The 26,008-nt window shown below is 45.9% G+C and overlaps 1 protein-coding gene across 3 annotated transcripts in view; it reads right to left on the bottom strand.

The window, feature by feature from the left end:
• PLEKHH1 (pleckstrin homology, MyTH4 and FERM domain containing H1) overlaps window positions 1-17,906 on the bottom strand; it is a 50,065-nt gene extending 32,159 nt beyond the window's left edge. For all 3 annotated transcript variants that reach the window (XR_004253289.1, XM_032187742.1, XM_032187741.1), the window contains exons 1-4: window positions 17,816-17,906; window positions 11,586-11,757; window positions 5,200-5,262; window positions 2,683-2,832 (exon numbers count right to left, since the gene is read on the bottom strand). Coding sequence is in view for 2 of the 3 variants with exons in the window: in XM_032187742.1 (XP_032043633.1) it covers window positions 2,683-2,832; window positions 5,200-5,262; window positions 11,586-11,711 (339 nt within the window). In the remaining variant the exon portion in view is untranslated. The remainder of the gene's footprint in view (window positions 1-2,682; window positions 2,833-5,199; window positions 5,263-11,585; window positions 11,758-17,815) is intronic.
• Between the last annotated feature and the right edge of the window lie 8,102 nt (window positions 17,907-26,008).

Below are 26,008 nucleotides of genomic sequence, written 5' to 3'. Positions count from 1 at the left end.
GCAGTTCTTTATTAAATTTCAGCCAGCAGTAAGTAGTGCCTGTAGATGATTTACAAAACCATGTAATTCTTGTGAGCAAAAGGGATTCAGTGGGTGCAGGTGTGGAGTATTGATCTTAAGCGCAGGTAAGATGAAAACTCGTAACAATATGTTTTTAACACACAATATTCTCATTGAGAACATAAAGATATAGACTCAGGCTGGAAAAAGCTCCAAAACTTGACCTTGAAATGCTAAGACCAGCTAGGAGGGTGTTAGATGGGGTAAATGGTGGTATATTTACATACTGGCTCAGACTGGTTCTAATCTACACAAAGGTGTTATGGGAATATTGGTGATTTGTATAATGAACATTTCTCCTCCCCCTCCTGAGCTCCTTGGGCAATGTTGCTACATCTTTGCAGCTGTTTTCTTAGCTGCGTTTTTTCCTTTTCAGGAAGTTTCCTTTGAAAAGCACTGGGTTGGCGCTACAGTCACCTGAAGTGTTTTATTCCTCTCCTCTGTGGGTCCATCAGGAGCACTGCCCTCCATACTAATTTAAACTACAAGGAGAAATCAATTCTAGGAGCAAGGTATGGAGAGGGAATGTATTCTGTATGGCACAGTTAGCCCTTGGTTTTTCTAATTAAATGGACAAGGGTAATAGCTGCTGGTAGCAGTTGACAATTTCTCTGCTAGGTCGTGTTTTTTTTCCCCCCATGATGTGAACAAATACCACTGATTATGAGAATAAGAGTTGATGTATATGCCTCTTTAAAAACAAAGAACAAGAAAACTGAAGAGTGTGTGTTCACTGAATGCCACACAGAAACACAGTAGATTGCAGGAAGTTCCCAACATCTTCACATCACTTTTAATCAGCACGTGATTTTAATCACAACCACACATTTAAAAGCTTTTATTCAAAAATGCTTGCTGAACTTAAAATAGATCTTGGCAACACTACCGGGCAGCAGTAAAAGTTGCAGTTGAGGATAATGAAATAAAAGTAATCTAATCTCAAGCTTCAAGAGAAGGATTTAGTTTTCCTCCCTGAACATGGGTGTGTGTGTTCCTAATTATCAGATACCAGCCTTTGGTGGAGTCAGAATATTAGACATGACTATTAGCCTGAAACGATCTGGCAAATGTAGCAGATTTACCATAGTCCTTTGAATAACCATCACACTGTTACATCTTCAATTCCCTACTAATTCAGGGACCAAATGGTAGGAGATCCATTGTACAGTATAGCAATATTTTGAAGTGCAACATCAAGATTTTACTTAAGGTCCTACATCAGAATAGCAACATTACAACAGCATTGTCACAGAGCTTAGTAAGCCCTGCCTCTAAGCAGAGCCAGTGCACTCAGGCACGGCATCTGTAGAAGCAGTTACCGTGCTTTAAGATCCAGGAGCAGTTAGGAATTTGTGTCCCACACTATTGTGGGGTGCAGGCATGATCTCAGTGTCCTCTTAATAATGCTCTGAACTCTACAGCTCTCTCCAACCCAGTGAAAACAAATAGGATTGCAATATTACATTAATGACCTTAATGACCTTCCAGAACTCCTACCATCTGCAACTAAACCAGTGACCCAGAAAGCGAGGATTTCTTGTCTGAAACTGTCAAGCTTCATCTTTCATTTCCAGAAGTCTCATTTTGCCTCTTGTTGCTGGAATTGAGATATTTCTACTAACAGAAACATTTCTCCAACTTGTGTTTATTGATTTTAATCAAATCACACCTTGCATTTCTGGGTAAATCAGAATTTTTTCCATCATCCATTACAAGAGCTGCTTCCAGACCAAGGTCACTGTTGTAGCTCCTTCTGAACACCTTCTTTCTCTTCCAAAATGCAGAAACTTCATCTACTTTCTGCCAGAGTAAGCTGGCGCAGGAAAGTGACCTGAAACCCTGAGTATCACAAAGACCTGATGCCTGACCTCCACACTATACTCGATCTAAGTTCAGACAGTCTACTGATCTGTTTTGCCCTTGAAACAGGTGACAATTAGCTACATGTGACGTGCAACTCAAACAGCAAAATAATTGTGTAAAATTCTAACAAACTATTTCCATTAAAAAGAAAGTTTATTTAGCAACATAAGATGATCACATTCCTCATGTTATAAACAAGACCATAGGGCCACGGCGTTTAACAGAGCTGAAATATAAATCCCAGTGTAGAAGTAGTTCCTGCCTTCCACGTACTGAGAACAGAAAAGACCAAGAGCTGGTCTTTTATAATGAAAACATCTGGCAAGATAAGAACTACGCCAAAGGATTGCTGAGGACTGTGAAAGTTCCCGTCCAAAGATGCAGCATATGCTGAGCTAGAAATGGATTCCATAATGAATTTGTGGAGTAATCTATATAGCCAGAGAAATACCGTCAGCAGCTTTCAGCATTACAATTTAGGGTCTCGCTACTGACTCAAGTCTATCCTAATGTGTCCTTCAAGGACACTGACCAATCTTCTGTAATGAAAAGACAAGGGCTACTGAGGCTGAATGGAGGCTTATGCCTGAAAGGAGAATTGAACGAGAAAATCTCATACTGAGCAGGGCATCATTGCCTTCAGATCAGCTGTAAGAGGATAACATGCAATGGAGACATGAGCTGTGCCTTAGAACCATGCACTACAGAATCCCTCCTGCTCATGGAAGCTACAGATCTCCCTACAGAAGGTATCTTTACCTGTTTTGCTAGCTGAGTCTCCAGTCTGTTAATCAGGTCTTCTTTTCCTTGCACTGTACCCATCAGCTCCTGGTATTTCCTGTACAGAGCGCTGTCTGATTCACCAGTCTTCATGTTGGCTAGTTTTATCTCCTCTTCCATAATTCTGACCTGAAAGGACAATCAGAGAGAGACCAAAACCAAATAATGCGCATGAAGCTGCTTGTTTAGTGGTAAGACCCTGACTGACAGGGTATTTCTAGATCTTGTGGTTTTGAATAGGAAAAAAAACTAGGGATAGGAAGAAAGATTTCAAATCAGTTTATTTTTGCATATGTGGAAACAGCATTGTGCATTCATTTGCATTGCTGAAGGAGTAACAGATGTAAATTGAATAATGAACAGATAAACACATTGTGGATTGTTAATTATTCGAATGTGATTGGTCAGAGAGACCATGCAGGCACTATAGTCTATACAGACATCTGGGAAAGGTACAATGTATTTTCCTCCTCTGCAATATCATGGCCAGCCTTTTTCCCACCATTTAGCACTAAGATATACACCAAAAACACTCCTAAAAAAAGATGACTTTCTTCTTCCTACAATCCTCAGCTTAAGATAATGTTTTGGCAACTTCTGGCTTTCTGACAAGTGTTTTCTCTAGACCTAAGGTCTAGACCATTTTAGATTTAACAGAAACTTTGCCTATCTCTGAGCTCCTGTCAGCACCACCACTTGTTCATCTCAGCAGGGGAAGCACTGAAGTAGCATTCCTTCAGTGCAGACAAGGTTTCAGTGCTTTAAAATTTAGCTGCTGCTGACCCCTTTCAGCTTTAATTGACATTGAAAACCTCTTTGCTCTCTTCAAAATCTACGTCTCTCAGTATGCCAGTCCCTTTTATAATCACCTCATCCCATCGGAAGGGATTACAAGACTTCACTTCTAAACTTGATTGGATTTCTGTGACTTTAACTCAAACCCGCTAAATGCAGCATTTGACAACAGGAAAATATCTGGTTCCAACACATCCCAGAGAAACCGAATCTGCAAAGATATCAGTTCTAAATACCATTAATTTAGTCTCAGCTTGGAAGCAGGAAGGCAGAAGATGGGCAAAAAACTGGACACTTCGTAGAGCCTGTGCAAGAAAGTTACTCACACTCTGTTGAACAGCCTACACCTCATGCTTGCAGCCGTGTTTTGTCTTCCTGTCTGCCTACATTAGGCAGAGAAGCAAACTGCCTCTTCCTCATACTGAATCCGAAAGGTAGGTGCCCAACATCTGAACCAGAAAACTAAGCCTGCTGGGTCAGATGTGTTTTTATTAGAGTTTAGGGTTATTATAGTAAAAAGAGGTGGCCCCTCCTTTCTGTCTGATGACCAAATGCTGACTCTGTGCTAGAGGCTCAGAGTGGGGACTGCAAACATGTGATTTCTTTAATTGAGGTTGGCAGCTACAGGGAGCCTGCTGAATTAACAAATCCAATCCCCCCAGACTCCTGGAGTGAAAGATAACAAGGGATTTTACACTTGATGTGGAGCCCTCTCTTTTGTAAGCTACTTCTCATTCATGGCCAGTACACTTGTTAGTGGAAGGGAATGGACCTACTCCTTACGCTGTCACATGCTGTGCTGCTAGGCAGCAGTGAAGCATGCATCTAGCAACATTCCTCTCTGGATGGGACCAAGTTCCTGGAAAGGCAGACCCTACAACTTCGAAGACTGCTAGTCCTTAGGACCTGCCAACACATGGCTGAGTACCATGGTAACCTCCACTTCTGTTGAGCTCCCTCTCCTACACCTTTCCAGTGAAGTTCTCTTTGTTACCCATTCTCTGATCTGGATTTGACTTGACAGCTGCTCCTTGGTGTCACTGCATCTTCCCACATCAAGGACACTATTCCTGTCACTGATGTGTCACCATCTATAAAACCTCCTTCACGGTGCTATCACAGAGACATTACCTTTGCCTGTCTTGGTTGTGTGTGGACTTACTGATTCCACTCAGAAACAATTGTTGCTCTTGGCTGGCAATTGCTAATCTAGCATAGAGGCCAACAGCATTGTGATATGACATAGCGTTGTTCCTATACCTAAGCTGGTGAGAAAAAAAAGTCTAAAACTATTTATTTTGCAGACACATCCTGCTTCTTTTGCAGAAACTACTCTACTTGTAGACAAGTCCCTACCAGCACTGTTATATATTTTTCTGAGGGCCTGCCAGACAGTTTTATCTCTGCACCTTAACCTGAAGTAAAGCATCCCCTTCCTTTTCCATAATCAAGTGGGTTAATCATGGATGAGCAGGTGAAGCCTTTAAAGAGGGGCAGATAAAAGGTGCTGGTTTTCACTAGATATTGAACCTCTTTAGGCACTTGTTCATAGCTCAGGCTCAAAGACCACTCACCACCATGAATCAGTGTTTCACTACTATATTACAGTGCTGCAAAGTGCTCTCTGTACAATGAATTGTAAGAAGTTGAGAGTAAGTTCCTGCTGGGCTTGTACCAGAGCCATGTAAGATGACCTCTTACCTGTTTCTCTGCATCCTCAGCTCTTTGCTCTGCTTCCATTACTCTCTGCTCCAATTCTTGCATCTTCAGAATCAGAAGACAAGTGAGGAAGAGGGGAAAAAAGAAATTAACATCATCCAGAGATTCGGTTGTTTGACTTAGAAGCCTTGCATTTCATTTTCAGGTCACAAATCTTTGGCACCTTTTGGGTTAAGTAGTCAGGTTTGACCGGGAAAAAAGCCTTTGACCTTTTCCAGTCATCTGCCCCAACCTGAATTTACCGGAACTGTTTTCTCATTAGTAAGCTTCATCATTCATTACACGGGTCAAGGGAATAGTCCCGGAGTCTTGACCCTGTTTCTACAATTTACACACCATGGGCTGTCCCTGCAAGAAGCCTGACTACACACCACCATCCTTTCCTGTTTATTTCAGCTAGGATTTATGCACAGTAGTAAATAAAAATGAAAAATCTTATAAAGCTCACAACAAGTCTGAAGTGTCACTTCAAAAAGCATCACAGGCTCATACCTGACAGAATTATCAGTGTTCTGAGTTTTCTTGTTCTTCTCATTTTAAATAGCTTTGCAAACTGACAATTCTATGACTTCTAATCTGAGCATTGCTTCAAGTACAAGAATCCTGGTTTTTTGTTTGTTTGGTTTTTAATCAATAGGATTTCATTTGATGTTTGCAAGGCTGTTTTCTACAACCTGCCCTGCCTTGATGAGTCTCAGATTTTAGCCCAGCAATATCAGCTCAGTGACTCTTAAGTTTCAGCCATTGAGCTGCAAAATTTGAATAATGCTCTGTTGAATTTTGAGCATTTATAAGAGTTTTATTCATGAAAGAACAAGATAGAAGCAGGTTCAAAAGATTAAAAGAATCATGCCTCAAGCAAACAAAAAAAAAAAAAGGAAGACTGTAAGGGAATCTGAACTCCTCTACTCTGATGTGTTTGACCACTCTAGATAAAGTATCAGAGCCAAGAAAGTCAGGTAGAACACTATGAGAATCAAATCAATACTTCTGAAAATGGGACTTATTCATCTCGTGTTGATCACCCTGAAAGGAGATATCAGTATTCCCTTGCTTCCATTTCCTATCCTCTAGGTAGCAAAAAGGCTCTCATCTTCAATGTGCCTCTATGGAGAGAAAAGTGGACTGACACTTATTGACAAACATATCAGAAAAGTACATATATGGAGACACATCAATCATCATATAACTTCAAAAAAGAAGTCATTCCGTAACAACTACAAAGCACAAAGAACACAAATTGCCACGTTTAGCATGACACATATCTTATAAATCTTTTCCAGTGGAGCAGTCAAGGACATCACAGACTATGGAGCTAAATTCACAAATCATTGAGGACATCTTGGCAGAGGATGAGAGGTGCCACAGAAGATTGCACAGACAGCTACAGCCATAGCTGTTCTGACCAAACACAGACACCGGAAGTCTTGGTAGAGACCGAGATCAAGGCAATCTAACATTAACAGCAGTTGTCTGGGCACAACATTTTCCTCTGTCCACTAGGAAATGTGGTCTACCAAGGAATTTCCCTATTCATCTCTGAACATCACAGCCACAGACAGGTAGCAGCAAAATGTTGGTGAAAGACAGATGCAAACTGGTGGCATAATACACTTTCTGAAACAAAGACTGTTTCTGATGGTAGCTTCTGAGTGAACAGTTTCTGCTAGTTTTCTGATGAATTGACATCACCAGGGACTACATTCAGAGCACAGATCTCAGAGGAATCTATCTATCCCCTGACTATCCTCTTAGAATAACAGCTTGATTCTCCAAAGGGTTGGAGATCTCCATGAATGACTCAAGTTATTTTAAGACGACAGCGCTGTTCTGAACAAAAAATGTCATCTTGTTCCAGCAGGTTCCTCATGCCACTTTGCTTCTTGTTGGTGGTAGTCCTGGTTCCTGATCAGGACAAAGTAAGTTATGTTGGGACCATTCCTGATCACTAAAAATTTATGAAACTTCTTGTGCAATCAGGATGGTCTGGCAAAGTTCCAGGCAAATCAATTACATTCTGTCACCCTAATTCCCTCTGTAGCCTTAAATGAACTTGCACTTTTCTTAGCTTCCTGTTCTACATTGTTGGGTTACCCTAGTATGAACTGTTAAATAACCACTGCATTTCTCATATGCACAGAGTGATTGCTTCACCCATCCATGGTGTCAGCTGTCTCACTGGAGTACATTCAGTTTTAATACATCCATGCTTGTAAGGCTCTTTCAAATCCCTCAATGAATTAATAATAATACTTGGCATTTACATGGGTCCTTTCATTCAAAAGGCTTTATAGCTTGACAAATGCTACTTAGAAATTTGACCCAGGTCACGCAAAAAAAATCAGTGGCACAGATGAATTCAAGCAACTCTTCTTCCAAACATTAGCCCAGACAGCTTGAATAGAGAGAAACAGGCCCAGTTGTATAGACATGCTTGCATGAGACAAAAGAGGCTTTTTCCAAGTGTTCATTTTTATTGAATTAAGACAAACAGGTTAAAAGTTACCCAGATAGCCCTTCTAAAAGCAGCAAAAGATCCTCCTATCAGCCATTCAGAAAGCTTTCCCTCTCCTGACCGCTCAGAACACATGAAATAAAACCAAGGGGAAAAAAAAGGTTCAGGCATGTCTCAGCCTCATTTTCCTCTTGTTCTCTTCAAGCGCTCACTTGCGGCCAGGTCACCTCGCTGCCAAGGCAACAGCCTGCTATGGGGCCTCAGAGTGAAATAACCCCGTGTCCAGGGACACCAGGCCCCTGCTGAGGTCTGCACGGAGCCTTGTGCCCCGCAGGGGCCCCAGGTTGGGGCCCTCCACCATGCCAGCCCGTGCAGCACTACCGTGCAGTCAGGCCAGGCTGCACGCGTGGCCAGTTGTGCCGTGCCAACACTGTGCCAGCACCGTGCCAACTGGGGCGCCGGCAGTTCAGCCACCTAGGTTTGCATTCCTCCTGTTCTGAGCAGCGATCCAGATTAGTCGGTCTAAGCGGATTTTCAAAATCTCAAGTATTTAAAGTGTTAGCGTGCATTGTACTACCAATGTCAGACATGAGTGGGCTTTTTTGTTTGCCTTTTTTTTTTTTTTTTTTGAGTTAAAATAGTAAAGTCTGCCTTGAAATCATAAAATTAGTTAGACTGATTTAAAATTTGGGGAACAGGTTGCCAAGCTTTCTATCCACGGCTTCCAGAACCCTTGGATAAACTGGCTAGTGAGCAAGTATCACACTGTTGCTAACGCCATTCTTTGCTTTCATCTGGTAAAACCGTTAGATATATTTTTAAGTTTCTGTTGCCGTAAACCATATCAGGGGATCTCAGGGGTACCACAGGTTGGCAACCCAGCTTCGAACTGTGCCCATCTCTTCTTTTTTTTTTTTTTTTTTTTTTTTTTTTTTTTTTTTAAGATTTTCTCCTCCTTCCCTCAAAACCCTTCTAGAAACACAATATTTCTAAGATGTCTGAATCTCTTCATTCCCACCGATGGAAGTAAAAATAGAATCAGAGTTGCTATAAAACATGACAGAAATCCCTAGAGCTGGCATCACTACACTGAGCATGCATTTTCCTTGATTCTGCATCCCCACTTGTCCAAGTAGCGGGATGCAGAGCAGACAGGAGCCCAGTGCTGTGACTGCTGAGCACCCTGTGGCAACAGAAGGGGAGAGGAGGGTGTCTGAGGAAATCACTGCAGAGCACTCAGGAACAAGGGGCACAGAAAGCTGGCCACCAGCCACGTAAAGCATGAGCATCACATGCTGAGCACCTGCTCTAGGGCCTAGAGTCCACCTGCGTCAGGAGAGGACACCGGAGCCGGTCCACATTCCCAGGAGTGCTTTTCCCTTCCCGTATGACATTCAGAGTAGGGAACTGCAAGCCTGCTAGCTCTTTGACCCTCCAAGTAAGCCTAACAGGGAGCTGTACAAGTAGTTACAGAGTAACCTGATCACTGAACCAAGCTGCTCCTTAATCTTAACAAAAGGAACATCGCTTTGCCTGAAAGGCTGGATTAATTGCAGTAGGGCCTCTCCTCAAGGACCCCCCTAAAGCTGATGACAATTTTATTCTGTTGTGGCCCACAGACTCCCCTGAAGAGATATTCCAACAGAGGCCTGGCAAGTCTGTTCTCCAAAAAGAAGGGTGATAGCAAGGAAGTTTCTCAGAGCAGAGTTAAAGCACACAGCTACATCTCCTGCATTACGGAGTCTGTGGAGTACTGCACATCACAGTTGTCCTTACCAGACCTGTACCACAGCTGTGCAATGATTTTTACCCTACTTTATCTAAACTGACTTTAGATGTTGCTGTTCTTGGAGAATATTGCATATAATAACTGCATGAAGTTTAACAAGGCCAAGTGCCGGGTCCTGCACCTGGGTCGCAATAACCCCAAGCAGAGCTACAGGCTGGGAGAGGAATGGTTGGAAAGCTGCCAGGCAGAGAAGGACCTGGGAGTGATGGTGGACAGTCGGCTGAATATGAGCCAGCAGTGTGCTCAGGTGGCCAAGAAGGCCAACGGCATCCTGGCTTGTATCAGGAACAGCGTGACCAGCAGGGCTAGGGAGGTGATCGTCCCCCTGTACTCAGCTCTGGTGAGGCCGCACCTCGAGTACTGTGTTCAGTTTTGGGCCCCTCGCTACAAGAAGGACATCGAGGTGCTTGAGCGGGTGCAGAGAAGGGCGACGAAGCTGGTGAGGGGCCTGGAGAACAAGTCCTACGAGGAGCGGCTGAGGGAGCTGGGCTTGTTCAGCCTGGAGAAGAGGAGGCTCAGGGGCGACCTTATCGCTCTTTTTAGGTACCTCAAGGGAGGCTGTAGCGAGGTGGGGGTTGATCTGTTCTCCCACGTGCCTGGTGACAGGACGAGGGGGAATGGGTTTAAGTTGAGCCAGGGGAGTTTTAGGCTAGATGTTAGGAAGAACTTCTTCACTGAAAGGGTTGTGAGGCATTGGAACAGGCTGCCCAGGGAAGTGGTGGAGTCACCATCCCTGGAAGTCTTCAAAAGACGTTTAGATGTAGAGCTTAGGGATATGGTTTAGTGGAGGGCTGTTAGCGTTAGGTTGGAGGTTGGACTCGATGACCTTGAGGTCTCTTCCAACCTAGAAAATTCTGTGATTCTGTGATATTAAAAATAGTCATGATGTCCACCTCCAGAGCTACACTAGAAAGATGATCAGGGTGCTAGAATTGCAGCATTTCTTAAAACAATGAGAGATGGAATAAATGTCTCCCGTACAGCATAAAGCATTAGTCAACGTGTAATTAGATCGAAAGCAAGGATCAGAACTGCTCCACTCTGAAGAAACTCATTTAAAAACATCCAAAAAAAAAAAACACACAGGCACATGCACATGAAAGTTGCATAACCCAAAGTGGAGTAAGAGTTAGAACACATCTATCATCAAGTAAAACTTAGTGTTCGCAGTAAGCTGCAGTCAATCACAAAGATTTCAACTCATCAGCAAATTGTGACTGAAAGAAACTGTTCTCACTTTCCAATAGTAATTGAATGGCTGAACAATTTTAAAGTGGACTGTGATATTGTAAGTCACGTTTTGAAACAAAGAACTCCATGACAAACTACAAGCTTGGATTATGTGCAAATTAGAGCTTAGTGAAAAAGCTTGAGTTCAAATCAAAAGATTGTGTAAAGAAAATCTATACGCTATGATGGAAGTTAAAACAAAAACAACAACAACAAACAACCACAAAAGCATACACCAAAACCTCAGGTTTTTGCCAATCCTCTCTCCTTGGTTTTTGCCAATCCTCTCCTAAACTCACTGCAGGTGAGTTTATCTAATGCACTTGAAAGTGAGATTGGTAGGAGATGCCTCTAAAACCAGAGGGATGCCATGCAGATTTCTGACATCCAGATCTCAGAGCACCCCAGTCCTGCTCTTCAGCATCCCCAGAATATTTCAGAATATTTTGACTGGATATGCAATCTTATCCTGCTGTTTTAACAGTATACATACCACTGTCCAGTCTTGTAACATTATACCATAACTGGTCTGGCAACAGGACAGCTTATGGGAGGGCAAATCCCACCATTCTTATAAAAAATACCCATCTTTGCTCTGTAGCTGCCTCATTCTCTTGAGTTCTAGAAACTTGCTGGTACAGCGTTTTCAGTACAGTCAGAATACCTGGTAATTTTCCAGAGAACAATGCCAAATTCTTACTTTCACTAACATCACTTTACAAAACTGTGGCAGGAATATCCCGGTGTCTTAAGTGATGAGCAGACTGAAATGACCTACTGTAAATGGGAAAGAGATCCCCACTACAGGTACAGTTTTACTCAATGGTTCAGCATTTAGGTATTTTTGCCTTCATGTTGTAACTCAGTACAAAGTAGAAGCCATCACTGCCTCACCTTCTCAGCTAACAGTTCTCGGATCTTGCTTGCCTGCAAGCGGAATTTGAAGAGCTGAGACTCCAACGCAATGCATCGCTTTTGCCAGTCCGTGCAGCTGCCATTCTCCACTGCAAGTTCAGCCATTGTTCAGCTATCCACTTGGGATGTCTCCTGAGGTGCTCTAGAAGACCTAGAGAAGAGAAGGAGGGGAAAATAAATATATTTTTTTAGACTGGCAAACTCTTCATCCCTTGAGCCTAGTCTCCCTCAGTCAAGTCAACAGGACCAGTAAGAGAGCCCATTTGTTCTGCAAGCAGAATCACAGAATGGTTGGGGTTGGAAGGAACCTTAAAGATCATCTAGAGGTACTAATCCAAGTTACAGACATTTCCCTCTGCCAGAAGAGGCTCTTCTCCCTGCAGTAGCAGATAAATGGATCATACGACAGCTTCCTGATTTGCACTGGACAAGTCAGGCAGGTGAGCTGACCTTGCTAATGGCCAGCACAGGGGTGATTATGGCAGTGAGTTCAGGAGTACTTGCCCACATCGTTCTCCCAGCAGATTGGGAGAATGATGGCTTCTAGCTGACGAGCAGAGATGAGCCCCAGGCAACAGCGATACCTTTCACAGGTACAGCTGCATTTGGGAGAGGACTTGCATCTAGAACCTGAAAGAGCAGCAATACTACCATGCAGCTACAGCATGTCCTACAGCCACTGCATTGTGGGGAGCACTCCATTAGAATCAGCTCACAACAGGAAACTAAGTTTTTGCCTCGCAATAACAATTATAAATTAACGTTGGCACTACATTAAAGCCAGTGATGTTACAGATGAGCATATGCGAGTATTTAAACATACATAAGCCAACAGTTAATGGATAACATATAAATATTCAAATAAACTTTTACCTTTAAAGTGAGTAAATAATTTACTAATGCATCACACTGTGTGTTCCACAAAGAGCCATCTTGCCATCCTTACAGGCCTGCTCAGCCTCTACCTATATACCTGCACCAGAAGGATTTTCATTCCTGCCTCCTTTATACCATACCACTATGGCTGCAAACTTTCAAGTCACTAAAACTTTAGGCATGGCTCAGGTCCCACATTCATTACAAATTTGAGACATCGGTGTCTTATCTCACGCTGCCTGGGAGAAGATGCAATATATGAGGTAACAGTTCATTTGTTCCAAATCCCTCACTACTTGATACAGTTAACCCACAGCACGCTGCATCTGATTTGTGGTTTCCCTCAAGAATTCTTCTTCCCATCTGAAAACCCAGCCAGCTCTCCTCCTGTTAGCTCCAAGTCCTGCTCTCAGGGAAACACAAGGCAATGCACGTGCTACTCAGCATTGGCGGTGGAGCAGGACAGAAGGTCTCAGGAAGGACTAGAGGAACTCTGCATGTTTTAAGATACAGCCCTCTCTGCACCCCCTTGGTGGCAGGAGGATGTGTGCTTTCCTAGCCAGCCAGCCCGCCCCCTGGTTTTGTCACATTGCTCAATAGCCCTTTCCAACTTTGAACAGCCCCAAGTCCCAGCAGAACTCTTCTGCACCATTTCTGGATGAGGTTTCTACAATAGGACCTATACACAGAGATAAATAAATTCAGAAGAAACAGTTATGTGACCAGAACCTCAAGAAAGTTGTATCTTTCTCCTTCTAATACAGACTCTGGTTTAAAGTAAAACCTTTCCAACACAAGTGGTTTTTACATAGTGGCAAAGTCTTCTCTAGTTTGGGTGTATGGATCACCAAATCCTTTCCAACGGAGTTGTCTGGCAGTCTGCTGATGCATATCTAGAAAAATCTGCTGCTGTGCAAAAGCAACTTAAGAGAGAGGGGGGAAAGGGGCAAGAGAGAACAGATTTGTTTCTTGACTAATCCTACCACTGTCTTGGGCAGAAGTTGTCTTTCGTTAAGAGGTGACAAACTAACTGAAGAGGGCAAACCACAGTGGGCCGAGCATCCTTCACAATAACAGCCTCTCCATCTCAATCAGCTCCATCTCAGAGGTACTCAAGCACTGCACAGAGTTGAATAGAGAAAGCCTTTTGCATTGGAAGCACTGGACAGTTACTCAGGACACATTCAACTAAGATTATCCCTCTACATGCTGACACATTCCCACTTCACTCTCCAGGAACACATTTAACACTGAATTCCAGAAATACGAGATGGAAAGGACCTATTGGGTTGAGCTAGGGCAAGTCTTATAAAATTAACCACAATGGAAAACCCGGAAGCTGTTTTTTCCCCCCCAAGTTTACAGACCTTTCATGCTCCTTTCCGCTAAGAACATTTCTAGAACAATTCTGCCAGTGGGAAAATCTGAGAACTATGAACTAACGCTCATACATCCAGCTCCACCTTCACCAGACCTGCTCCACCTGTGCCACAGAGAGAAGACTCGCATGACTACAAGCATCAGCTGGCTGTCTTCAAACAGACTAAAACATACACATGCAGTGCACTTTGCTTTCTAGCTCTTCTTGTGTTGTGTTACAATAAGGTAAGCTGAAGTGAGGAAACAATCTCCATGCTCTGGGGTTCATTTTTACTGCAGCTAGCTTGAACATTTCAGTTAAGCCCAGTGCCCCCAGCCACTAGATGCTCTTCCAGAGTCTGTCATCCTCCATCGTATCACTCTATTAAAACATGCAGAGATCCCAGCTGGGAACAAGCTAGGTCTGAAGACCAAACATGCAGTTCTACTCAAGTCCTTGTAGAAAAAGTGATATGTAACTCCACAAACTGGAAGAAGCTGCAGCTTTTGGAGTTGTTCCTATTTTCTTACTCAGTAACTGTTTAGAAGCTTCAGACACATTTTAAAAGACATGCAGGATGCACATAATGTGTCCTTAACCAAATTCAGGAGTTGGTGAGTGCTCAGATTACAAACACCAACTGAACGTGTGCATTCCCGCAGCCAGCTGTACAACCCTACAATAACAAACATTTGCGAAGCCAAAACAGTCATTAGTTCATCAGCTTCATCACAACACCGAAATCCATACTTCAGGACTTCACACACGCTCACAGGCAAACACTTTCCTGAACTGGGGCCAAAGTAACAGGCCAAGACTTGGGAGACAACAGTGAAGTCACTCCGCCTCACCGCCTGCACCTCTCCCTCTGCAGGGTGAGAAAGCTTTAGATGTCCCTCTGGTGGTGTGCACCCCACAACACCTGGCTCATATTTTGCAGGTAAAAGAGCTGAGCTTCAGGTTACCCTAAGTATACATAATAGCATAAGTTTACATAATACAGCAGGCCACTTAACTCCAAACAGCAAGCATGTAGCTGAATGAAGGGAGACATATTTTACCCCTTAGCTACAAACATCAGCGATGAGTTATTTTGTATACAGGTTGCTTTGTTCAGTAATAGAAAGTTTTCAGGCAGCCAGTTGCCTGCCTTGCCAATGATTTGTGAAACTGTTCTAGCTCGCAAGAGGGGGTTTAAAACAAAGAGAAGGCAGACTTACTCAGTACTGCATTGCTGAAAGAGCTCTGCGACAGGAAGGAAGACCAGCATTCTCCAACCAGCACACCTACAGCTTTACAGAAACACAAGCCAGCCTTCTCCACAGTCCAGCACATCAATGTAATCTCTAGCCCTAGTTCCTTGCCAGCATTTAACCAGGCTATCTTAGGCACACTACACAGGGTTTCTGTCTCAGGTAGTGATATCACCCATTCTCAAGCCAAAAGAGCACTAGCTGTGAAAGGATGCTACAACACTAGGTGTTCTGGGTATGACACTTCAGCTCTCAAAATGCTTTTCTTTCATACAGACATAAGGAGATTTTAGTCTTTATTCACAAAGTTTAAGTCCAAAGAGAACATATAGTCAATGAACCTGATTTACCACACAGCTCATGCCAGAGCAAGAGTAACTTCCTCAGACAGTCCATCACTTGAGGAAACTAAAGTACCCAGTTCTGAGAAGTCCAAGACTGGGATAGATCAAATCAGTAAGCCTCGTTCCCTTCCACTGCTGGCAACGGCATCATATAATCCCTTTGGTAAATGAATGCAGCCATTTTGCTCCCACTCTTCCTGTTGTTCTAGAACCTCATCTCTCTGATGAGCCGCCTTCTAATTACCAGCATAACTATAATCAGAACCAGCTTGCATCTGTTCATTCTTGCAAAATATTGCCCTTCAGCTTAACTAGTTTCCCCCATGTTTACCCCATGGTGTATTTATAGATACCAAAAGCTTCACCTTAGAGACCCCATTTTGCAAGACTAGAGATAAGGAGCTCTTCTAGGCTCTGAAGAAAACCTTGCCCCTCTCCCCCTGCACCTGTTCCCACTTTAGCACACACAATATGAAAGCTGCATTTTGTCTTTCTCACTCCCCTTACAGACACAGGTGACCACAGTCACAGCTGGAAGGCAGCATGCAATCTCCAAGCCTTATGTATTGGTACTTTTCACTCTCCTAGGGAATATCACACCTGATTGCCTTTGCCTTTTTTACAGCCACACTGCACTGGTGGTCGATGTTTGCAGACAAGCCAACCCTACCAGAGCAAAGGAATCTGAGCTGGCCTTGCCTTCCAAGTGCCAGACATGGGAACATATGGGGGCCCACTACAGTGATCCTGGAACAGATTAATTAAGTACAGGTCTGTGCCAGACCTCCACAAGATCAAGTACAATCCACTGCAAAATTTAACAAGTCCATGGTTGTCCTGTAGTCAGTTACTATATTCCAATCTTCTTGTCCCCTGCTGTTTCTAAACAGTGGTCTCCCAGGCTTTGTGCACGTTTTGTTACTACTTCTAATGGGTGATTTTGCTATATGACATTAGAGTTTATCCCATCTTTTACTAATCCCCCAAGTAATTTGACTCTTCTAGTAAAATACCTTCTAACAGACCCTCCCCATTACAGTGGTGTCACATTATCTTTTGTCAGTTCTTTGCTTATCTTCTTCTATTAATCTCCATTTCCTCTACTTAAGCTAATCATTTCCCAATGTGTCATCATACCAAATCATTTCTAGAGGCCACAGATTAGATTTAAAGTTTGTTCTCTGTAGCAGAAAATGCACCTTTTCAGAGAAAGATGCTGTATCGTCCTGAAGCAATGTTTAACATCTCACATTCACCTTCACCCCCTGAATTGCAACTTGCCTTCAAGCTTACTCTGAATTCTCAGTTTCTGTTAAATGCATCGTTCCTCCCCTCTTCACATCCTAAACATACATGTAAGCAGCGCCATCCATACTTTATGAGTTACAACCTCAACTTTGATTTGACAGACTGACTTTAAATCCTTGCTCCCGGTGTTATCTCTAGGACTTGCCATTTCACAACCACTCCCTCCTGCCCCCATGATTCTTAACCATCTTAATTGATTAAGGTTTTGGATATTTTTACATAATTTAAATTTTATGTATTTTATACAGTTATACAAACGATATTTGTATTGTTATATCAAACTGATTCAACAGTTGTGGGTTTCTGTCTGTTTGTTTGTTTTCCTTTGGAATACAAGAAATTGAGAAACTTGAGAAATTGAGAATACTTTCAGGTGCGGTATGTTAGGGACACGGGAAACAAAAAGCAGCCACAACTCAGAAAAGCTGAGATCATCCCAAGCTGATTCATAAGTGCAGCCAGACACGCCCTGAAGAGCAGCCTGACTTTCTGAGCGTTACAGCAGACAGCTTCCAGTGAAGATAACGGGAGCTGCTAAGTCCTTAAAATGTTGTGGGGGAACAAAAACCGAGAGGGGATCAGGCACTAAATGTAGGTGTGAGGCTTCTGGTTGTGACTTGTAGGAGTAGGTTGCAATGAGCAGCGACGGCTCCGGCTCCAGACACCGTATCCAAGAGATACGTGAACGGCGTGCCCAAGGTGCCGTTCTGCTGAAGTTAACCCCCCAGCGGGTAAACCCCACACCCGACAGTCACTTTTTCCCTCATTCCCCCCCACCACCCCAGCACGAGGCACTCGGGAGCGGAGCGCTGCTCCCCGCACCTGCCGCTCCCCGCCCGCACCCGGAGCCGCGCCGCGAGCCCCCCCCGCGCCCCCTGCCCCTCACGGCCCCCTCTGCAGCCCCGGGGCCGCCGGCTCCGTCCAGCCACGGAGCTTTTTTCTTTCCCCCTCCCAGCTCGCGGCTTGGGACGCGCGGAGCACGCGGCGGCTCTCCAGACGGACCCCTTCACCCCGGGCTGCCCGCCCCATCCCATCCCGTCCCGTCCCGTTCCCCGGCGCCGAGCTCACCGCGGGCCGGCCGCGGGCAGGTGCTCCTCGCCGCTCCGCTGCCGCCCAGCGCCCGGGCTGCGAGCGCCGGCCCCGCGGGGAGCGCAGGAACTGACATCAGCCGCCCCGGGCCCTTAATCCCCTCCCGGCAGCGGCGGCCGGGCAGGTGGGGCGGGCGGCGCCCCCTGCGAGGGAGGAGCCGCGCCCGCTCCCCGTCCTTGACCGCGGCCGCCCTCCGCGCCCAGCCCGCGGTGCTGCGGTGGGGCCGGGCTGCGGGCAGCGGCGCGGGGCGGCCCCCGGGGCTGCCCCCTGAGGCGGGACAGGTGCCGCGGGGCCGCCATCTTGTGCCGGGCGCCTGGGGGCTGCGGCCACCCGCATCGTCCCCGGGGCTGGGCGCCCCACTGCAGCCATCGCCGTGGTTTCGGAGCCGCTGTTCCCAAGCCGTCCCCAGCCCAGGGGTGCAGCAAGCCAGGGTCACCCCAGCTGCTTTTGGCCGCACTCAGAGGAGCAGCCAGGTGGGGAGCTGGCAGCTGTCCCCCAGCAGTACGCTGCCTTCACCTGCCGCAGAGCCCCGTGGGCTGGCGGAGCACCCCAGGGCCCAGCCAGAGCCCCTCGGTGAGCCGTAGGCAGCTCCAGGGCACGGGTTGGTGCTGGGATAGAGGTGGAAATCAAGTTAGTGTCATAAGAGTTTCCCAGCTAGAAACACTCTCCTCACCATGTACTTGGGCCATCTCTCTCACAATATGGCTCAAACGCACCAGCCTTCAGGCATTTCTAACGAGCTGCCAGCACATCAAATACTTTATTCAGTAACAGGGCCACCACTTACTGAGCTGCTTTACATTTAGCATTCCCTTACAGGAATACATACTGATTTACAGGAATACATATTGACTTACAGGAATACATAGTGATTTACGGGAATACATACTGCATGTTTCTCACCCTGAGCTGCCAACAGGGCTAACAAGGAAGGCCGGGCTGTGGTGGGAGTGCACAGGCCTGCTGCTGCCCTCTGCTGCAGGCAGCTCATTGCCTGCTCTGCCTGAGCCTCAGGTGGGAGTGGGGAAGACCTCAGCTAAACGAAGGCTTCAGCCCTGGCAGCGTTTGGTCCTTCGTGCCTTAGACCAGCATGTTTCAATGCAAAATTCAGATTCAGTTCATTCAGATTCAGTATCTTGTTACTTATTCCATCATCAGGTGCATGACTTCTGCCGAAGGTACTTTACAATTTTCTCTGTGAAGCTCTTCTCAGAGGAGATGCCTTGTTATCCAAATAAGCAGTCAGATTTGCAAAGATTCAGCGGGCCTTGCAGTTCCCTCAAGATTGTTTTGCCTGAGATTTCTCATCCATTTCCAGTTTCATGGGATTTTGGCTGAATGAAGCTGCCTTTTCCTTTCCAGCTACAAGACAAAGCATGCATTGCTGAGCTGCTTCTGTCAGAGAGCAGGATAGCACTACACAGAGATGGCCAGAGAGCCAAGTGGAGACAGGCAGAGAACTGAAAAGAAACAGGCATCTGGCAAGGAGACATCCCATTTGGCCAGCTGAGCAGGGACAGACAGGAATACAGGCAGAGGTGGTGCTGGCTGCTGTCACAGTGTCACCCAGAGAGATTTCTCCATCAATTCTCAGTACAAGGGATTCCCGTTGCCTATAATCTGCAAGTTTTGTGTGTGCCTGCATTAATTATTACTCCCAGTGATCAAAGAATTGTAATAAATAACCAGAACCAACGTGACTTGTGGCTCCCTATAGGTATTTCAACAGGGCAAAAGGTAGCTTCAAGCTTCACAAAGTCCCCTCCTGAACTAAGGCTGACCAAAGACAAAATGGGGAAATGAGTTATTCCCTTCATCTTCTCTATACTGTTCCTGATTTCTTTCAGCCACACATGCAACCGGTGTTCCTTAATCTGAATTTTAGGAGGTATTTTTTTTCTTCCTTTAAAGTCACTGGTCAAGTTCTCTCATTTGCACCAGTGAAGCCAACAGGATTGTATCACTGCCTGAAATGTCAATCCAGCCTTGAGTTTTTCCCAGGCATCGAAGCTTGACTGCCAGGACATTCCTCAGCCACTGAACTTTACACAAAGTACCTCCCCAAGAACTGCCTGCACACACCTCGCTTTAACTCCTGGAGTCCCAGAACCACATCAGCACTCACAGATCTGTGTGCTGCCATTTCTTTAATGCAAATATTCTACAGTGCTATGCCTCCTTTCACCTGCTGTCACTTCTGTTAATTAATTTAAAAAAATTATTATTGACAAATATTAATTGTATATGTGCCTTCTTTTACATAATGCAAATAGAAAATTTGTTTTGACTTCAGAGAGAGGAGGTCCTAAGAGCAGGCAGCAGTATCGCACAGTTCCCGAGTGAGTTCCCTCAGCAGTTATCTTTAATATGTCTGCTCTAGCACTCTATGTCAGGTCTTCGAAATTTGCAGACAAATCATCCATCAAAAACAAAACAAAACAAAACAAAACTAAAAACTAAAAATAAAATAACATTTACTATAAACAGCAACTACCTTATTGACAAAACAAACTCTCTGGGAAGTCCAAGAGAACTAGCTTGGCACTGTTAGGCTATCGTTATCACAACACAAGCACGGACTGCTTTGTTAAGAGCACCTTATCTGAGATACCTAAATAGAAGGGCAAAAAGACACAAGAGAACTAGTTGTCAGAAGATTAGAGCAGAAAAAATTGTCTCTAGAAAGTGAAGTTGTTATAGCCCCACAGGCAGGAGACAGCATTATGTTCCTGATGCAGTGCTGCTGAAAACTTACCAAAGGGGCAAAGCCACCAGCCAGACCCAGTCCATGTGGGAGCCCCACTGAAGGCTCAGTCCTACACAAGGAAAACTTGCACAAAACCAAGCCAGTGCTGTGAAACATCTGTCCGAGGGACTTGTCCCTCTCCATTGGGAACTTAGGCTTCAGATAGTAGTTCTCTGAATTCCACCCAGGTTAGGGGCTTAAAGAAATTGGAAATGGCCTTTGTGCCTAGTTCCATTTCTCTGTTTCTTGTGGGCTTGCAGTGTGCTGACAGATGCAACACAGACCTGCAAACCTCTGCTTTGCTTCTCTTCTAATCAGCAGTGACAAGCTCATGCAGCAGAGAATAAGAGACTGGCAGCTGTGGATCACCTCACTGCATTAACCAGTTGCTTGTGGGAGGACCCAGTGGGAGGGCCAGGAAGCCATCGCCTTCCACTACTGTATCAGCTGGGTTAGGTTGTGTGATGGTCATCTCGTCACACCTCACAGACGGGACATAAAGACCTTTGTGTGTTCTAGTCAAGCCAGAACTCCTGCTTGAGCAAGAGCATATGTTTTGTATACTCAGTCCTGACTGGCAGAGAGCAAAACAAAGCAGAATTCCCATTATCCTCAAGGAGTCAGGCCGGGGTAACTCCAGTGTTAGTCTCAGATTTAATAGCTAATGCCTTGTTTCATCTCTGCGTTTCTCCCATTTCAGCCTCCAAGTATCAGATTTCATTACGTCTTTTTCTGTTAGATTGAGACATCAACTATCACTTAAGTAGCCTGTGGAGAAAAGAAAAAAAGGCCTTTCTCTTCTATAAAATACACAGATTTAACATCTTTCACAATAATTAATGTTTCCTTGTGCTTTTATCCTTGTAGTTTTATCTAGATCACAGATTAGATGAATGGAGTTTAAAAAGTAAATTTGGGGTTGTCGTCAGCATGCCTGCGTGTCCATGTCAAATTGCTGTTGCAGGTGGGAGAAGAAAGGAGGACAGCACGTGGGAGTCTTCAGGCTGAGGAGGAGGAAGGCAGTCCTTGCAAGCGTGTTTGTTTTGTGTGGTCTTTTGTGTCTGGTATTGGCTGGTATGCAGCCCGTAAGGTTCTCACATACCACAGCGCTCTTTGAATCTTTTTCTGAGTCCAAGACTACAGAGGTCAATGCTGTGCAGGTGATGCCTTACATGATGTATCTCACAGGAAAACTGTATCAGGCTCAGATGCTGTGACTGTGCTAACAGAGCTGGCTCAACGGCACTTGGAAGGCTGAATGTTGCTGCCCCAAGGATGGGAGGCCTGCCAAGGAAAAGGAGGTATAGAAAGGGCAGGGAATGGAGCTGGGACAAGGTGCTAGGATGAATCAAGGAGAGCCCTGGAGAGCTGGACCTCCTACTCCCGCAGCCTCAGTGATGTGTGGGATGGTCACAGCTCTGCTGCTGCAAAGGGGAGTCCGTGTCCCTCGCCCCTACCTGAAGCAGCAGCAGGTCTGCCATCCCAGGAGTGCAGCACAGGCAAAGTAGGCAGCAGACTGTGGTCAATTTGTGTCCTTGTGTTTCCTGTGAAATGCCAGCATGGTTCCAGAATCACAGTGCAAAAACCTACATTAAGGAAAGACACAAACCATGTGGGGAGCAGAGTACAGATTATAGATCACCGGTTTGAATTCAGACCAAGTAAAAGAAATAAAAAACTGCTACCCTCTGACAAGCAGCAGCAGAGACAGCTATGTGGACAAACTGGTGATCTCAGCCCAATTCTTAAACATCAGCCCTCTGAGGGATACATTTACTAGGACTGAGCGCTGAGGAGGCAATAGGGTGTGCTGCATAGACTTCCCTTACTGCTGTCAGAGCTCTGCATCAACCCGTCACTGCAGACAGCTTCTCAGCAAACAGATTCAGACCAGATGGGATCGCAGGGAGTGAACTCACATCTGAACTCCCCTAGAGCTGTGGAAAGAGTTGTTGGATGCGAAGGGTTTGGGTAGGCCAGGAGAAGGGGTATCCTTGTCCCCATACCCCCGTGGCAGAGCTGGCAGGAAAGTCCATTTCAGAATTGTTAAATCAATTATTTCAGGAAAGAGGAAAGTGAGTCCCAGCTGGGACTTTGGGTGCTGACCTGAGATCTCAGCCCCAGGCAGCTGGGGCGGCTCTGTGGGCAGAGCAGGAGGGGCTGCACAGAACACGACGGGGTCCCCTTTCCACAACTGGCAGATCGCTGGCTGGGAGTGGGGCAGAGAAGACACCCGTAAAGATGGGGCTGTTCTGTGGGAAGGGCTTTGGCTGCCTTCCCGGTCTTGCACTGAAGTGAGGCCCTACAGCTGCCCGATGTCAGGATGGGGTACAGAGGAACGAGGTTCCCCACCGCAGGACTCTGACTTACTGACCCCTGCTGCTGGAAGCAGCGGGCGGGCTGTCCGACAGGGGGTGCGGGAGGGAGGGAGGCTACTCTAGCCGGAGAAGTTTTTGGCTCCTTTCCTGGTCTCACACCGGAGCCAGGCACACAGCTCCCAGATGGTTGTGATCTCTGCTCTGGGATCTTTCAGGCCTGTCAAGGCGTTGCATAAAGGGAGGAATTATTTCGCTCCCGTGTGGGAGGTGGACATGCCAAGAGCCCCCACTGAGGTCCCTCCGCCTGCCTCTCCCAGGAAGGGTCACCTGCAGGTGAGCAGCCCCGGAGAAGGCTCCGTCTCTCCGCAGGCGAGATCCCCAGACAAAGTGCTCTGACAGCAGCAGTTGCTGAGCCTCCCTGGCATGGCTCTGCTCCTGCCGGTTCCCATGGTGATCCACAGAAAGAGCAGAAAAGCACTGATCTCTCTGGAAGACAAATGATAGGGTGTGATAGTGCCAGTGGCTGTGGAGGAGGGGACAACCCTGCTTTTATGCTGTTACCCGAGTTCCCGGGGTCAGTCCTGGGGCTCACCCCACCAACTGGCAAGGAAAGCGCTGCTGTACCACCCCCAAAGGGCTGGGAGCAAGCCAAAGCACTAGCCTCTGTTTATGTGCTGCCACAGCGAGCAGTGCCTGGTAGCGCTGTGACTTGGGAGGGGTTTGCAGGGAGTGCTGCTGGGGAACCCGGGCTGTGCCACCACGGGGTATTGCACACAGAGGAAACATGCACACTGCCCTCTCCTCTGTCATGCCTAGAAACACATGGACAAAATCTCAAACTTTTCATCTTGGTCATAGAGGGAAACCATCCATGCATAAGGAACGAATTCCACAGTCCTTTGCACGGTATCGTTTCACCAGGGCTTCACCCGCTGCCCTGCAGGTCCCAGCCTGCCCCTCTCTCCATCTCCAAAGCAGCAAGTGTTACTCACACTTCCCCACGCAGTCTGGAGGCACCTGCCTGATACCCACCCATCCACTTGCGTACAGACATTGCCAGGCAGCACAGCCTCCAGGAAGAAACAGCGTGGAAGGGATGGGTGGAGCGGTGGCTTTTCTGATAGGTATCATTTTTATGATGCAGTTAAAGATTTCCAGAAAATTCTAGAAGGACAGGGCGGTGATGGTGAAATTGATAAAGGATAAGATGGCTTTCAAACACAGCCAACAAGTGTCTTAAGAAGCAAACCTAATTTTGTGTGCCTCCACCTCTGGGCAAAACGTTCTTGGCTCGGTTTCAGAGGTGCAGGGAAATTCAAGGGTTGGGTATCTCTGAGAACAGGTCTCAGTGCCTGCAAGAGGGTGACCAGAAAAAGGGACAGTTTTGAAAATTTAATCTTAAATTGCATTGATTTTGTAACTACCAAGGAGTGCCCCCCAGCAGGCTCAGGGATTGACCTAGAACTTTCCATCCATGCCCTGCCTGAGGTAAAACTCCTTGTAAGAGCCGTCCACCAGCTTAGCCACAGATTTTGGCAGTGCTCAGATCTCATTGTTCTGTCGGCTGCCACGCGAAAGACTCCCAGCCATTTCCTCACTGTGCTTCCTTGTCCAGAGCCGTGTGATCTGCAAAGGAGCTTCCAGAGACCAGGCCACGGCCCAGGATGGCCTCCCCTGCCCCGGGCAGCCCCCTCACCTCACCTCACCCCACCTCACCTCAGTCCCCGTGTAGGGGTGCTCTCTGCCCGGGTCGTCCCTCAGCAAGGGCTGGGCTCACGCCCGGTGCACTGCAACAAGCACACGGAGCTGAGGTTTGCCAGTTACCCTTTGTTTCAAGTCTGCACAGCATCGGGTACCAGGCAGTAATTTGGAAAGCAAGCACACCCAGAGCTGAGTGCCAGGCCCTTCAGCCAGCCCAAAAAGCAGGTACAGGCAGGTGTAGGATCACTCACTGGCTGCTGTTGGCTATATCACTTGCTCAGCAGTGCATGTGCAGAGACACACACGTATGAGATAGGTGCTAGCTCATTAACCTAAGGCAGTCAGTCCCTAATTATCGTGTCAGATCTCCACTCAGGGGCGTGTGCTTTATCATGCTGATGAAGCAGAAGATACTCCAGAGCATCCTTACCTCTTTTTTTTTGTGCTGACTTAGCACATGTTTGTGGTTACACACTTCTGTGTTGTCCTAGCATGGTAACTCTCTGACCTGGGCTCCCCCCGTGAGGTTATGGACCTTGCTGAGAAGTTCTACAGTTCTCACCTTTCTCCATATTTAGGTTAAGGAAATATTCCATATTACTGCTTCTCATTGTCATGATACGTTGGGGTCGCTAACATGTATTTTTTCCAAAATCCCAGGCACTCAAGTAAACATCGTATCTTAAGGCAGCACACAATCATAATAAGCAAAAATACAAATACCACAAACAACTGTTTCAGCCACTCAGAATTAGGTGACCGTGAGGTCAACCGTGAGAAGTCAGTTCCGCTATTCTGCTTGACCTCTTAAGCCAATTTATGGAGCTGTTCAATTTTCTCTTTGACTAGTCTGACAGATTGAAACAACTCCTTTCCCTTTAACTGCCACATGAGTGTGAAGCAGGATGATTTATGGTCCTTCCCACTCTTCCTGTAAAGGTTTATCTTTCCACCTTTGTTTTTTTACCCAGTGTTCAGGTTGGAATGGATGCACAGGGGCATCCAATGGAACCAGTAATCATTCCTGTATATCCGTGGTATAATGGTATACAGAAGGTGTCTAAGATCCCATGCTGAAAAAAAATAAATATCTATATATCTATATCTTCCTCATATGTTGTCATCTGGAGAGTGTGGGGGTTAGATCCCACTGTGTATGTCTTTCATTATGTATGGCTCTCAGGTCCTGCACAGACCTATACTCTATGCTGTTTAGTTTCTTTACTGGTGTATTGGGGTAATAAAGCTGGACTGGCCTTCTCAAATTAATCCATACCATAGAAACTTGTCTGCCAATAGCTCTAATCCTCTTGCTGCAAAACTGACGTGATATTGGGGTACCCATACAGGCATTGCTCTCAGCTTTATCTCAGTCTGGACTGGGGATGCATTTTTTGCTTTCTCATG

Source organism: Aythya fuligula, chromosome 5 (genome assembly GCF_009819795.1).
Source record: "Aythya fuligula isolate bAytFul2 chromosome 5, bAytFul2.pri, whole genome shotgun sequence".
Taxonomy (NCBI): Eukaryota; Metazoa; Chordata; class Aves; order Anseriformes; family Anatidae; genus Aythya; species Aythya fuligula.
The sequence above is the reverse complement of the archived record's forward strand: the minus strand, read 5'-3'. Positions and strand labels throughout refer to the sequence as shown.